At 55.4% G+C, this 14,823-nt stretch overlaps 1 protein-coding gene across 1 annotated transcript; it reads right to left on the minus strand.

The window, feature by feature from the left end:
• Positions 1-194: 194 nt before the first annotated feature.
• GSK3A (glycogen synthase kinase 3 alpha) lies at positions 195-10,043 on the minus strand. Its single transcript, XM_007086648.3, has 11 exons — positions 9,713-10,043; positions 7,633-7,820; positions 6,210-6,293; positions 5,929-6,039; positions 3,896-4,026; positions 3,695-3,801; positions 2,648-2,745; positions 2,472-2,567; positions 1,880-2,066; positions 1,458-1,550; positions 195-890 (listed from the first exon to the last, which is right to left on the minus strand). The coding sequence occupies exons 1-11, from the start codon at positions 9,993-9,995 to the stop codon at positions 817-819; spliced, it is 1,452 nt and encodes a 483-aa protein (XP_007086710.2). The 5' UTR covers positions 9,996-10,043; the 3' UTR covers positions 195-816.
• Positions 10,044-14,823: the final 4,780 nt, after the last annotated feature.

The following is a 14,823-nucleotide window of genomic DNA, read 5'->3' on the forward strand; positions in this document are numbered from 1 at the left end:
GTTTGTCACATGTGCAGAGGGGAGCTGAGGCACAGGAAAGCTGGGCCTGTGAGGCAGGGCCGGGACTCAAGCCTCCAACAGCCCAGCGCGGTGGGTTCACTCAGCCCTGTTCCCCTGCCTGAGAGGTCCTGTCCCAGAACAGCCCCTCAGGCATCACCCTCACCTCTGTGGAAACAAGGCAGCCAGACAGGAAGCAGGTTTTCATGCCAATAATTTATTGAACGGAGGTCTGTACACAGGCAAACCTTACTGTGGAAACTAAGACATCAGGAGCTCCCCCACCCACCCACCCCCAGCCCTCCAGGGTTGGGAGAGGAGGGAGGAGACCTTAGGGGCAGAGGACAGGAGGAGGGACAGCTGTAGAAGGGGGACGGGCCAGGTTGGACGGTGTGAATCGACGTTTTCTTTAAGAAAAAAATTATAACAATCTATTTACACCCGAGGGGGAAGGAGGAGCAGGGAAGGGAGGAGGAGTAGACGGGATGGTCTGGTTCTATTTACAAGGGACACAGGAGGGGAAGGGGGTTGGAGGAGTGTAGGCCTGGGAGGAGGGGAGGGGGCCGAGGGGGCAGGAGGTCCTCATGCCTCCAACCCCCTGTCCTTCCTTCTCTTCCCTCCCCACAACCAGTTAAAATCCTCTTAAAAAGCCCACCATAGGGTGAGGCTGGTGAGGGAGGGACTGGAGGTAGGGACAGGGACTCATTTACCTCTGCCCTCTAGTCTAGGGGCCCAGCCAGGTCAGGAGCTTGATGGGCTATGGTCCCCCTTCCCAGCCCCACTGGAGGCTCCCAGATGGAAGGGTAGTTGGTGGGGCCCTCAGGAAGAGTTAGTGAGGGGAGCTGTGGCGTCGGTCGACTGCCATTCCGAGCCGGTCTGAGCCTCACTTAAAGCTGAGGGAGAGGAAGAAGCAGACAGTTACCCTTTGCCTTGCAGACCTCCATCCCTCCAAGAGCAGGAACTCGGTGGGGGATGCTACATCAGAAACAGATAGCTGCCACTTTGGGTCCAGGGTTGCATGTTCAAATGCCAAAGGGCCAGGTTGGTCATGGACGGACTCCAGAGAACCAGGCCCCACATAAAAGAGGGCAGCTGGAACTTGGCCCCAGCTGACAGCACCGCCCCGAGGAAAGGCAGGCCCGCACTGCCCAGTCGGATTTTCTTCCCCAAGAGAGACAGGAAATCTGAATTTGTACATGCAGTGGCCTCAATTTTTAAACGTGGACAACAAATTTAACTTTTTGTTTGTGTGTGCAAGCCAAACGTTTGTCTTTGGCTTTCCAGTTAGCACTTAAACACAGATATAGATGATAATAGCCTACAAAGGTGACCATCAAGGCGTATACGATCAAAGTGTCAACAGTTTCCACACATGTGCAGGAAACTCTAGGGCTGTGGGAACAGGCCCGCCTCCCAGGCTGAGAAAGGCTTTCATCTGCCACAGATGGCCCCTGACTTACCTTGTGAGGATGGAGTGAGGGTGGCAGTGCCCGCTGGGGACCTCAAGTGAGGAGGGATGAGAATGGCGTTGAGAGATGGTTGGATGGAGAGTTCTAGGGACAGGAATGGACATGCCCAGTCAGGAGGCAGGGCACTGGGAGACAGGGTCAGGGTTAGAAGGGGGCACCAGGTAGGGACCCAGCTCTTGGCAAGGGTGTAGCCACTGAATGCTTTAAGTGAAAAACCAGAGGGAGCCTCGCACAGGTGATCACAGGGCATGGGTTAAGCAGGGTCAAGTCTCCTGTCTTGGAGGCATCTCCTGAGCCCCCAGGCCCTTCCTGTAGCCCACCCTCAGCGCCCCACTCCTGTCTGTAACACCAAGCACTCCTCCACATCCTCTGCCTGCCCCTCCGGTTCCCCAGATCCCAGGCTGTGCCCTCACCGCCAGGACTGAAATTGAAGAGGGGGGGAAGCGGGCGGTTGTTGGGAAGCTGGGTTCCGTGACATCGCAGTTCATCAAAGAAGCTGTGGGCGCAGGCTTCCAGAGGGGACAGCCTTGAGGACGGCGTGTACTCCAGCAGGCTAGAGCAGAGCGCGATGGCCTCCGGCGGCGTTCGAGATTTGAACACCTTAGCGGGAGGGGACAGAAGTCACCAGGGTGAAATGCCCCAGCACTGGGTCAGCCAGCATCGTGCTGCTATGGGGCCTGCAGCAAACGTGACTAAGTCCCGCACACCCACTTTCTAACTGAGGCACCACCACTGAGGGGCAGTCACCTTCTTTCGGGTGAGCAGCTCCCCCAGGTCCCATCACTGGACGGGCCCTGCTGGGAGCCTGTTTCCCCACCAGAAAAATGGCACTGTCGAACTTACCGTCGATCCTCACCTTCTCGAGTATGGGAGATGCCATAAAATTGGAAATGGGATGAGTTACTAACCCACTCCCAAGCCCTGACTCTATAGCCAGGTCCCCAGGCCAGCTGGCCTCCAAAGGGGACCTCAGCCATGCTGCCTGAGCCCCTAGCCCTTCCCCACCTTTGTCCAGGGGTGAGCTTTAATCTGGGGAAACTTGAACTCCGTGTAGTTGGGGTTCATCTCTCGGATCTGTTCCCGGGTTGGTGTTCCCAGCACCTGCAGAGAAAAGGAGGGGTCTGAGCCAAAGCCCCTCTCCCTTAGCCCACCACCCCCCCCACACTGTGCCGTGCCCTCACCTTGATGATCTCCACCAGCTGGTCTACCCCACTGTCCCCGGGGAAGATGGGCTGGCCCAGGAGGAGCTCAGCCAGCACGCAGCCAGCTGACCACACATCTGAAGGGGGAATGGGGGAGGGTCAGGGCTCCTCCACCCATCTCCTCACAGTGCTTCGATCCCCCCCCACAGTCACCCCAAGGGTGCCAGGAGCCCATTTTCTCAGCCATGAGAAGCAGCACCCTGCTCAAGGTCCTACGGTTTAGGAACGCCGGAGCCTGATGTTGAACCTCCAGGTCTGACTGACTGTGCTGCACTCTCCAATCTAAGTGTTTCCAGCCTTAATTGCCTCTCTCCCCTCGGTGACCCCAGTAAGCCCCTTCTCTACCTCTGGCCTCCGGATGGCCCAACATACCTAGAACAGGCATCTGTGTTCTTCGGGCCTCGGGAAGATAAAGCCTTAATTTCCAGGCCTAGCCTTTATCCTGCCCACAGGAACAGCTGCAACCTGGGAGTCTTGCCCCCCTCCCTGGTCTGTACTTGACCCCCAAGGCACAAGTTCACACCTAAGGACCATTCAGTTTCTCCACACTGCTGATGAATGTTCTCTCCAAACCCTTTCATGCCCCCGCCTCTTGCCTGGAAGGTAGTGCTGCCATCCCCACCAATGGGGAAAGACACGAGGCCCTGTGAGCAAGTCACACCCTCGCGGTAGAGAGCCACTGATTCCCCCAAGGTCACTGTCAGCCCCTCCCCCCCAAGGCGAGAAAAGAGGGCTGACTGGGAGGCTCCAGAGCCCGCATGGACTCTGGAGTCAGGTCAGCTTTCAAAGCCCAGCCCTGCCCAACCCCAGCAGTGCGAATGCAGGCAGGCGGCCTCCCCGCTCTCAGCCTCAGACTGCTCATCTGTGAACCAAGCATACGGCAGCATCGCCCTCCAAAGTTTGTGAGGACTGGATGAAAGAACACACATTAAGCTTTTATCGCCGAGCTTGGCAGACAGCACACAGAAAGAACTCAAAAACTGCCATGACTGCCGTTGCCCACCCCCACCCTCCGGGAAGTCTGACCAATGGACGAGGTGTAATCAGTGGCTCCGAAGATCAGCTCCGGGGCCCGGTAGTAGCGAGAGCAGATGTAGGAGACGTTGGGCTCCCCCCGGACCAACTGCTTTGCGCTGTGGGAAGAGATGGGTGGGAGTAAACACAAGGCCAGGGTTGGGGTCCCTCCTCGCCCCTTTGGCCACCCAGCGCACCCCAGGTCAGACCCACCTGCCAAAATCGCAGAGCTTGAGGACAGCAGTGTCAGGGTCCACCAGCAGGTTCTGGGGCTTGATGTCGCGGTGACACACGCCCTGGGAGTGGATGTAAGCCAAGCTCCGGAAGAGCTGGTACATATACACCTGGGACAGGCAAGGGACAGCACAACTGTGGCCTAGGGCTGCCCACGGAACTTGCCAGCGCTCCACCCTCTTGGCCTCAAGAGCCCTCCCAAGCACCTCTCCAGTTGACTCATAAACTCTTCCACTGCCCCTGGGTCCTCAAACCTTACTCTGCACCAGGCCCACTTAGAAGGCTTGTTAAAACAGGGACCTCTGGGGCCCCCTCCCAGTTTCTGATTCAGTAAGTTCGGGATGGGGCATTTGAGACAGACCCCCTCAGGGCTGGCACTGCCCCGCACCTTGAGAATACTGCCTCAGTCACACACCTCAGCAAAAGCCTGATACACATACACACACACACACACACACACACACACACACACACACACACACACACACAAGGAAGGCCTTGCGGGAGCCAGTCACTCAGCTCCAAAACCACTGGCTATAGGAAGGGCTCGGCTTCCTTCAGCTGCCAGTCAAAACCACCCACGGGCTCGCCTCCCTCCAGCTGGATTTTCCTGCCACTCTCCCTCCCACTGGCTAGAACGTAAGTGCCAAGAGAGCAGGGATCTTTGTGTGTTCATCGCTGCTGTGTCCCCCAGGACTCAGGCCAGTGCCCAGCACATAGCAACTGCTCAGGCCGGCTTCCTGGGCCCCCCTCCTCCATTCCCACTGCCCTTGGCTAGAGATGCCGCTTCCTCACCCTGCACCTAATGATCTCCCAGAAGCCTTCCTTGATCCTTCTCACCCCCAAAGCAGGCAGGGCCGGGGGCCTCCTGTTTCCAGAATTCCCTGTGTTCCTTCTACTATGGCAGTTGCTAGTAGTTTTATAGTTCTTTGTAACGACAGCTGTCTACTCCACTAAACTGAGAGCTCTTCAGGAACAAAGCCTGGGTCTCAGTCAGTTAGGTCTCTGGAACTGCATTGGGTTCAGCACACAGGTAGCCACAGTAGGGATTCACCAAACCAGAGGACTCCCCTCCTGGGAGGCGCAGTCCCCCAGCACCAACCCCTGATAGAGCTCTGTAGCTCACCGAGGCCCAGCGTTCTTAAAGCTAGCAGGAGGATCTTCAGCCAACCTGAACCCACCCACCTCCTCCCAGTGCAGAAGGCTGCTCCGGGGGTGCCTGGGTGGCTCAGTCGGTTAAGCGTCTGACTTCGGCTCAGGTTATGATCTCACAGTTCGTGGGTTCAAGCCCCGCGTCAGGCTCTGTGCTGACAGCTCAGAGCCTGAGCCTACTTCGGATTCTGTGTCTCCCTCTCTCTCTGCCCCTCCCTGGCTCACACTCTGTCTCTCTCTCTCTCTCTCTCTCTCTCAAAAATACATAAACATTAAAAAAATAATTAAAAAATAAAAAAGAAAGAAAGCTGCTCCGGCCTCTGTTCTCCACATCATCCCTAGGCTCATTTATTCATTCATTCATTCGCCCATTCATTCAAACACCTCCTGAAAGAGACTAACACCCAGGGCACAGCACCAGGCCCTGGGGAATGAACCCAGGTTCTGTGGACAGCAACCTTCCTCCAACCCTGCCTCCTTCCCACTCCCCTCTGCCAAGGCTTTGCAGGCCAGGACTCTGACTTCAGCATCTCTCCCTTCACATTCTCGGTCCCCACCCCGATTCTAACTCCACCAACAATACTGGTGCCACTGGGCTCCCAGGGTGGACCCGAGCAGGTACCGTGCAGTCTTCCCCAGACCCCAGTCAGCCTGCCTCCCTGATTCGGTCAGGCCTCAGGTTGGCTTGCCCTGCATTTGGCAAGCTCTGTCTATGGTGGTTATGGAGTCAAGGGCAGGGAACACACAGCCTGCAGAGACCAACATAAAGTTGGGAGGAAGAAGGAACCCACAGAAGGCAGGAGGATCCAGAGCCCCTGGCTTTGTAGGCCTGGGTCCCAGCAGCCTGCCCGCCTGCCCACCTTGACATAGATGATAGGGATGGTCAACTTGGCCTTGGTGAAATGGCGGGCCACCCGGTACACTGTCTCGGGCACGTATTCCAGCACCAGATTTAGATAAAGCTCGTCTTTCTGCAGAGAGCAAAGGAGAGGTGTGAGGCACTGTGAGGAAAGAGCGGGGGGGGGGGGGGGGGGGAGGCTTGTGGGGGATAACGGGGGAAGGACTGGCAGTCACGAGAAAGGCAGGCAGGAACACGGGTGGAGTCAAGGTGGAAGACTCCCCCGCATGGGCAAGGCCTCACCTTCTCCCCACTGGAGTAGAAAAAGTATCTCAGCCTCACAATATTGCAGTGGTCCAGCTTACGCATAATCTGCAGCTCTCGGTTCTTGGGAGCAAAAGGAAAGTGCCTCAGACAATGGCCGACTCTCCCCGCCTCCCCTCCCTGGCACCCCTCACCACAGCCCTGCTCCTCTACTCCTGCCAACAGAGCCAGGTGGCTACTCCTTGCGTCCCAGCTCCAGGACCCCTCTAGCACAGACCCTAATTCCTTACCACTACCCATTTCCCTCCCCCACAAGCTGAAGGCCTATGGACTAAACCCAACCTACAGATCAGCTTTCTTCAGCCCACTGTTCAAAAATTCCCAATGCGTTGCTAACATTTGAAAATCAGGGGTCTTCATGTATGAATCCACTTTTCCTGGCTGTCTTGAAAAATCAGATGATATGGCCACACAAGGCCCGAGTGCCAACAGACAAGTACCGGCCACCCAGTTCACCCTGGTCCCCACTCCTCTCTATTGCCTCCCCTGGAGGCATCTGGGCCCTTGAACCCTGACTTGGATCTTAAGTCCCAGACTCCAGACTTCCATCTTCCAAGAGCCTCAGTCTCTTCCCTATTCTCTGTTCCCCTGAGTTCTGGCCTCAGAATTCCCACCCTCAGATCCCTCGCACTTCTGGGACTCAACGCTAATCAAATTCTGGCCCACACCCTGGAGCTCCTCCTGCCCAAGGGTTCTCACTGCCAAGACCCAGTCCCTGACCTGGTTCGCTCCCAGCCTAGGCTCAGTTCGTTTATATCCAGGCCAGCCTGAGCTCCAAAATGCCAGTCCTTGCAACACCAACTGTCCCTCGACTTCTACCTCTTCCATCTCCTTTTGGTTCCCTGGACCTCCACTAGGTTATAGGGCACATCTGTCCCCAGGGGGACAGATGCCCACACCAAGGCACATGGTTTGGTGAGCAGAGTACAGTCTGGATTTCATCCTGCGCTTGCCAAGCACCTGGGTCAAAGCACGACCTTCACAAACACACTCATCACCCTCTACCAGCTTCCTTTCTCCTCTGGGCAGAAGCGTAACTTAGCGGGTAAGGTGGAAGGCTTCGGAATCAGACAAGCCAGAGGCTAGTCTTGCTCTCAAGTCAATTCTCTTATCTGAGTCTCGGTCTTAGAATGAGGATAAGACACCAGTGTCCACCCTCAGAGAACCTTCATGTGAATTAAATAACAACTCGCCTAACAAAGCACTTCACCCAGAGCAAAAGCCCAACATCAGCTCTGGTCTCTCTTGGAACCCACACTCCCATCTTCCACACACTTTTCCACTCCTTTCTCTTCTGGCTCGTGTTCAGATCCCGTGAAAACCCAAATCCAGCACCCTCACTAGGGTGCTCTCACCCATTATGCCTGGTCACACCTCCTTGTCCCCATTTGCCCCAAGCTACCTTGAACCTCTTGTCCTGGAGAACCTTCTTGATGGCCACCAGTTCCCTGGTCTCAGCCAGCCGTGCCTGGTACACGACCCCAAACGAGCCATTGCCAATCACTTTGATGTCTGTGTAAGCCACCTCCTGGGATCGCTCTGGGCCTTGGCCTAGAGTCGCTACCACTGTGGTCACCTTCCCGCTGTCACCTGGGGAACAAAGGGGACACACATCCACTGACCTTCCCCCTCTTGCCACCACCCGATCACAGGGCCGTGGGGAGGGAGGCGAATCTCTATAGGATGCTCACTGGGGGCCTTTGTCTCTTCTCTGTCTTTGAGCAAAGGTGGCTGCTGGATGCCTCTGGGTGCCCTTTCTCCTCTTCCCTTCAGGGAACCCTAAATCCTGCTGCTTCTCTGGGTGGGAAGACACTGACACTTAAACTTCTTGCTGTTCAAGGATTGATAACCCAGAATTTCTACCTCTAGTGAGCAGCAAATCACTGGTCCCGCTTGGTCTGAGGGCATCCTCATACTCTCAGATGATGACTGTATCCACTCTGAGCTTCCTGCCTGCTGGCCCCACTCCTGACTGGGAAAAGCCTGACCTAACCTCTCCCACTTACCAGAGCAGTGACCCCGAGGCACTTCTACTTTAGGAAAGCACTAGCCTTTCTCACAGCTTGAGGGACAGTGACCACTAAGTCCTCCTTGCTAGAGCTGATAACCACCACTATTTTTTAGTGGCAGAAAGGACTCCTCCAGGTATGAGTGACAAGGTCATGACTTTCACAATAAGCCCTTCCCCAACTACTCTGGAGTTAGAAAAGGCGCTGACCTGGCCTCCTCATCTGTGTGGTCCAGAGTTCCAGACCCCTTCCTGTATTTGGGTGGTCCCCAATGGACAAGTACTAAGTCTTGAGACTGATGAACCTGGCCTCCATTAACAAGGGGCCATCCCAGCCTCAGTCCTTTGAAGGAAAGCTGTAATTTCCAATTCCATTCTCTGAACAGCAGCAAAGTTTTGTGGCATTCTTAGGGAATAGTGACCTCTTTTCTTTGGTGAACTTTTCATCAATTTCCCAAAGAAAAGGGGTCACTGATGAACCAAGTTTGTTTTGAGGGGCACTGACACCTTCTTTTGGAGGAAGATGATCCTATGTGGCTATTCTTCCAGAGCTAGTGACACCATACCTCAGAACAATGATAAGGGTAGAACCTTAGATCCATATTCAATGGGGAACTGTGACCCTCCCTGACACTGTTCCATTTTTTGTGGAAGGAGACTTACCGAGCAAGTTTTTTTTGTTCTGTTTTGTTTTTAAGTAAATTCTACCCCCAACGTGGGGCTCGAATCCATGACACCAAGAACAAGAATCGCATACTCTACAAACTGAACCAGCCAGGCACCCCAAGCCAAGTTTTTGGAAGAACAGTGCCTATGGACTTGTTTGGCAGGGTATACTGATTCCCAGTCTGTCCTCATTTCTAAGAAGCACCAACTATTAATTTCCACCATTGGGGGTACAGTTCTATCTGTTATGGACAAATGATGGTAACAGGTCTTGCATTTAAAAGGAAAGACTGCCTGGGTACCAGTTTGGGAAGCCCTGGCCCTATCCTTCCGGGGACACAGTAACCTCAAATCCATTCCTATGTGATATTCACTCCAAATCCCCATCGTCTAAAGGAGAGCAAATTCGATCCCCTTTTTGGGGTGACGGTGATCTTCTTTTTGGGAACAATACCCCTTTAGCCCCATTTGCAAGCGAGGATGACTCCTGATCCTGTTGTCTAATGGATGGCAACATCAGATTCCTGTTTTTAAGGCTCAGGGACCCAACATCTCAGTACTAGAAGAACAGAGACCTGCGACCCCTGTTTCCTTGAGGACCACTAATCTAATCCTAATATCCAGTCCTAAACTCCAATTGATGGTAACCCCTCAAATCCCTTTCTCTGGGAAGGGGAGCGCTCAAATCCCATCTTTGGAAGCACAGGGAGCTGGACCTCCTATCTGGGCATATGGAAGAAGCTGATCGACGTTTGAAGGGCTTCGGGAACCTTGATCTCCACCCTCCACGGACGCCGCTAATACTCACGGCCCAGCTTCACTCCGGGCGGCGGGAAGCTAGTGCCCGCACCGGGGCCGCCGCTGCCTCCTCCGCCGCTGCCGCTGGGGCCACCCCCGGAGCTCGAGGCCCCCACGCCCCCACCCATGGCTCCGACTGACGCCTTCCCACCGCCGCTGCCGCCCGGACCGGAGGCCGAGCCCCCGGGGCCGCCGCCGCCACCACCGCCTCCGCCGCCTGGCTCCGCGAACGAGCTGGTCCGCGCCCGGCCCGAGCCCCCAGGGCCGCCTCCTGAAGGCCCGCCGCCGCTCATGGCGCCGAGCGCAGGCCCAGGCCACGGGGCTCGGGCTGCCCGGGCTGCCCCCGCCGCCGCCGCCGCCGCCGCCGCCGCCTCCCCCGGGCTCTGGCCTCTTCCAGGCCGCGCCGCTCGGGCTCCGGCTCCGGCCCAGCGCCCGCCGCGGGGCACGTCGGGAGATGCAGTCCGCCTGCCCTACGCGCCGCCGTCGCCGCCCTCGGTCCGCACAGAGAGCCGCGAGGCACGCCGGGAAATGGAGTCTGCAAAGGCCTTAGAGCCCACCGCGGGGGATGACGGATCGCGCTGCACGTCAGGAAAGAGTCCTGGGCAAGAAGTCAGCCAACTGTGTCGACTGCGGACTCTGAAGCACATTGGGAAGCGGAGTCAGAGTCGCACACTCACTCCATTGCAGCAACTGTGAGCCCTAAATGTGCTTCAAAAATGTAGTCGCAGCCACTCTTTCAGTGAGCTTTGTAGGCCGATGCACGCCGGGAAATGGAGTCCAGACGCTTATTTAGTCTATTGGCCGTGTATGCCGATCCGTGCCAAGTGCACGGTGGGAAATAGAGTCTGCGCCGGTGCATCCGCAGATACCGGACCGTGAAGCAAGCCGGGAAATGGAGTCGTCGCCACGCCCTCACCGCATTGCAGGTGTAACGCGACTTCCAAAGCACGCCGGGAAATGGAGTCCCAGGTACTACCTAAGCCCCAAGTGGACACTGCAATTATGGAGATAGGCTAGGAAATAAAATAGGTACGGCGTTCCTCTGCATCTCCTACGCTATGCCGCAGTCCCTACCGGGAAATGTAGTCAACACCAAGGCTTCAGAGTAGTTGCTACAGTGAACTTTGTGTCTTCTGGGAAATGAAGTTCAAGGCGGCCTCCCCGTTTGACTGAGCGGGAGGGATCTACGAGGAACCCGAAGCATGCTGGGGAATAGTCCAGTCAGGATCCTGACCCTTTGTGAGATGAGACTGCAGAGGCTTGCTGGGAAGTGGAGTCCAGCCGGTACTTTTGGGAAAGCGAGAGCCGAAGGTGAAAGACATCAATCCCCCCGGGAGACTGTAGAGTGTTCAACGCCTCCTTCCCCTCCCCCAGGTCCCAAGAAAGTGACCAAGTCTATCAGGGGCTGCGGGAAAATGGGAGCCCAAACATTCCAAATTCCAAGTTTCCACTAATCAGGGAGGCAAATCCCCCGCAAACGACTTGGGAAACAAAGTTCCTAGTGGTCTCTCAGAACAATAGCCTTCAGATACAATCTAGCTTTTTCTACCAACGTGGGTTGCACCAAGAGGCTGAGAGGAGAATTAAAAGAGGTGAAAAAAGAACTTCTGATTTGAACCCTCTTTCAGCCTTTTGCGTTCTCCCACTTCCCAAGTTTACAGGATCCAGGAGGGCCCAAATCAAGGAATCAAGGAAGCCGACTGTTAGGGGTAGCCTCAAGTTTTGTGCACGGACTATGTCGCCCTATTTATCGACTAATAAATACCCGGGAGGACTCTATCCCCAAAGGACGCTGGGAAACGGAGTTCGTGTGAGGGTGTGTGTGTGTGTGTGTGTGTGTGTGTGTGTGTGTGTGTCCCGGAAATACTTGGAACTAGAATGAAATCATTTTCAGCCCTCCTGCCTCGTAGAATAATGGGAAATGGAGTCTGTAGACCTTCACTTTAATCTGAGCCAGTGTTCATACTAACTGTCCTGCCCTTTCTAAAGCCTGAAGAAACTTTCATCCACTCGATCTAACTGCAGTTCTCAGCGGACACAGAGCAGACAGACAGTATCGCTCAGGCCTTCTCGGACTACATTAACCAGAAGGCAAAGCGCGGACAGACTTCCGCTCCCTTTTCAATGAATGCAACTGCATTACGAACAGTTCAGGGTCTGGGAGTCGTAGTTTTTCAGCCAAATGGTGGTTGCCGCCCTCTGACGGCAGCTCGAAAAATGAAAAGCAAAAATCTGAATCAAGCAAGCCCCAAGCCTGGGAAATCCTACACTGGGCCAACAAGGCCCAAAAGGACAGCGGAGCGGGGCGGGATGGCGGCGGTTACTTAACGGCCAGAATTAATGCGACATGCGCAGTGGACGGCGCGTGGGCAACCGACAGGAGGGGATTGGGGTCGGTGGGAGTCTGAGGGCGACCGTCTGAGGGAATTTTAACAAGATGTTTACAGGGGTGAGAACGTTTGTTGAGGGGTGCTAGGGCAGATTGTCTGTGTCTGTGAGGGGCCTGTGGTGTCCGGAGGTGTCCAGGGGAGTCTGTGAAGTGAAGGGGTCTTACTGGGGACCAGTGGAGAAGTCATAGGGGACTTGAGGTGTCTTTAAAAGGTCTGTGGGATGCCAAGAAACTACTCCAGACTGAGGGACCCGAAGGGGTGAGCAATGTTTAAGAAGCACCAGGAAGGAGAATCGGGCGCCTGGGGCGGCGGGGGGGGGGGGGGGGGGGACGGGGGGGCGGGGCGGGGGTCTGGGGATTATAGGCTTGAAGAGAGTCTCTGAAGGATGAATTAATTGATGAAAAATTGTGAGATCGACAAAGGGCTTTCTACTGGGATGTGGAAGACATCGAGGGTGTGGTCTTGCAGAAATGGAATAGATTTCTAGATTTGGGTGGGTCATTAAAGACTGGCGGAGCTGCTGGAGTTTACAAAACTAAATTCCACCTGTGACACCCCACTAGGTCAGAACTGGGGGCAACAAGTCTGACCTAGAGAGCAGTTCTAAAGCCGAGCACTTCTTAATCCATATTGGACCTGGTTAGAGGTGTTCTGAAGGCACTGAAATCGAACTGAGACACTCGTCTGGGTCCTTCCCCCCCTCCCCGCAGTGATAACACCCCCCTTTCTCCATCACACCACCACCACCAGCAACTCAGTTGCATCTATGTTGCCAGGAGACATGCCTCATCCCAACTTCCAGAAATAGCCCAGTGGCCCCCACCCCAGGGAGTGACTTACATCACCCAGGAGAGGGAGCAGTTGCCCGCAGGCTGCCAAGGGAGCCTGGGTTTCCTGCCAGTACCCCAGCCCTGGATCTTCTCTTCACTGCCAATCGACATCATCTGGGACCACCCACCCCAGGCTGGCAGGAAATGAGGGTGAAGCCTGAGTAGATAAGAGTTGCCAGTTCCTTCCCCCTCAGAGTTGCACAGGGTGGGGTTTCTCCATGAAGCCAGTCCAACAGGCCTGAGCCCTCAATTCCCACCTCATTTCTTAGCTGTGTGGCCTTGGGGAAACTCCTTCCTCTCTCTGGGCCTCAGGCACCTCACCTGCACTGTAGGGGTTGGGCAGTCTCTAAGGACCCTTTCAGCTTGGATTCCTTCTCCTGGCTCTTTCATCCCTGAATCAAGCTCTCCAGCCTGAACTTCTAGCTTTAGGAGCTCACCTTTCAGATCCTATGATTGAAACCTTTGTCTAGATCCAACTGTCCTGGCCTGAGGAAAAGGAGTTGTTGAAAGCACACAGGCTTCAGAAACAGACCTCATTTAAAGTCCTGGCTGGGGTTAGGGCCTTGGGCAAGTCATTTAACTGAACTGCTTGCCCCCACATTGCTGGGTGTTAGAAATAAAGCACTGCAGCTAACTAGGTATTAGGTACCTGGTACATAGCACGTTGTCGATCAGTAACAACCAGGATTAAGCCTGTCCCTTAACTCGCTGGCAGGGGATGTTCCCTTGCTTTGACAGAGACCGCTGACGTACCTTGCAAGGTCTGCATTTCGAGAGTTGTTGCAGGCCTGTTGCCAAAGTCCCCTTCCAGGCCGTGGGGACACCGACCGGGGAACACACAGAACCAGAAAGGAAAGGCATTTCAGGTGATCAGAAAAGCAAGGACGACAGGGTGGTGGAATCTAAAGCGCTTCCAAGGATAAGCGGATCCCCACAGAATAGGGGAGCTGTCAGAGGGCAAGGGTATGCCTGAGACGTTTATCATCAGGTCCTGGGGGTTATATGCCCCTGAGGTCAGATCATTTTCCAGGCCTCAATTTGACCCATTCGGATAGGGTTAGACCTTCTGGCCATAGATACGCTGGAGAGCCAATCTAGGTTCCTGTCTTTCAGAATCAAACAAAGGCTGTGTGTGACCTTTTAGTTGTTGTACCCAACACCCAGGACAGATCACCACATCCAAAGGTCCAAAGTTTTATTGTTTTGAATACATTCTCCAGCAGCCCCCCAACTTCCCTTCCCCCCCCCCACCCACCCACTGTCCCCAATACAGAATAAGGCTTGACCACAGACCCCCACCCCAGGGGCCCCAGCTAGGAGGCAGAGGGGGCTTCCAGTTTGGTTTCAGGGCACCCCCCTTCCCACCCCCCCCCCCACCCGCCTGCCTATGGGCTAGTCCTAGGAGCAGCTGGGGGTGAAGGGGTTGGACCAGTGCTGGAATGAGGGGGGAGGAGTGGGAGAGGGATAGCAGGCACTTGTAGAGATTTGTGGCCTATGGGCGGCACCCCTCCCCCTCCTCTGCCCCCCACCCCCCCAACATGGAATTTTTGGTTCATCATATAATGTCCCTCCCTCCCCTGCTGCAACCCTGTGGGGTATGAGAAACCCAGGCACTCAGGGCCCCTGGAGGGGCAGGGAAGGCAGGATCAGGACTGAGGATGGACGAGAGTGGAGAGGGACAGGGACAGGGACAGGAGGCAGAGAACAGGGAGGGAGACAAGGCTTTTACTTCCTAAGCGATTGTAATAAAAAACGTTCCTGGGCATTGAGGCTGGAGCCTCAGTTCAAATATAAATTCCCCAGAATGGAGGTGGCCCCCTCAACTCCCCCCACCCTACCCCCCCCCCCCACCACCACTTTGCCTGGAGCTTAGAAACCCACAGATAGGGGAAAGCCCCCAG

Source organism: Panthera tigris, chromosome E2, assembly GCF_018350195.1.
Source record: "Panthera tigris isolate Pti1 chromosome E2, P.tigris_Pti1_mat1.1, whole genome shotgun sequence".
Lineage (NCBI taxonomy): Eukaryota > Metazoa > Chordata > Mammalia > Carnivora > Felidae > Panthera > Panthera tigris.

What these genes read in the sequence shown, in the direction of transcription:
- GSK3A (XM_007086648.3), bottom strand. Translation starts at nt 9,995, where the DNA reads ATGAGCGGCGGCGGGCCTTCAGGAGGCGGCCCTGGGGGCTCGGGCCGG. An exon ending in TCCAGGACAAGAGGTTCAAG is followed by an intron (nt 6,294 to 7,632) that starts GTAGCTTGGGGC and finishes TTTGCTCCCAAG; the next exon opens with AACCGAGAGCTGCAGATTAT. An exon ending in AAGCTCACCCCTGGACAAAG is followed by an intron (nt 2,067 to 2,471) that starts GTGGGGAAGGGC and finishes CCTCCCGCTAAG; the next exon opens with GTGTTCAAATCTCGAACGCC.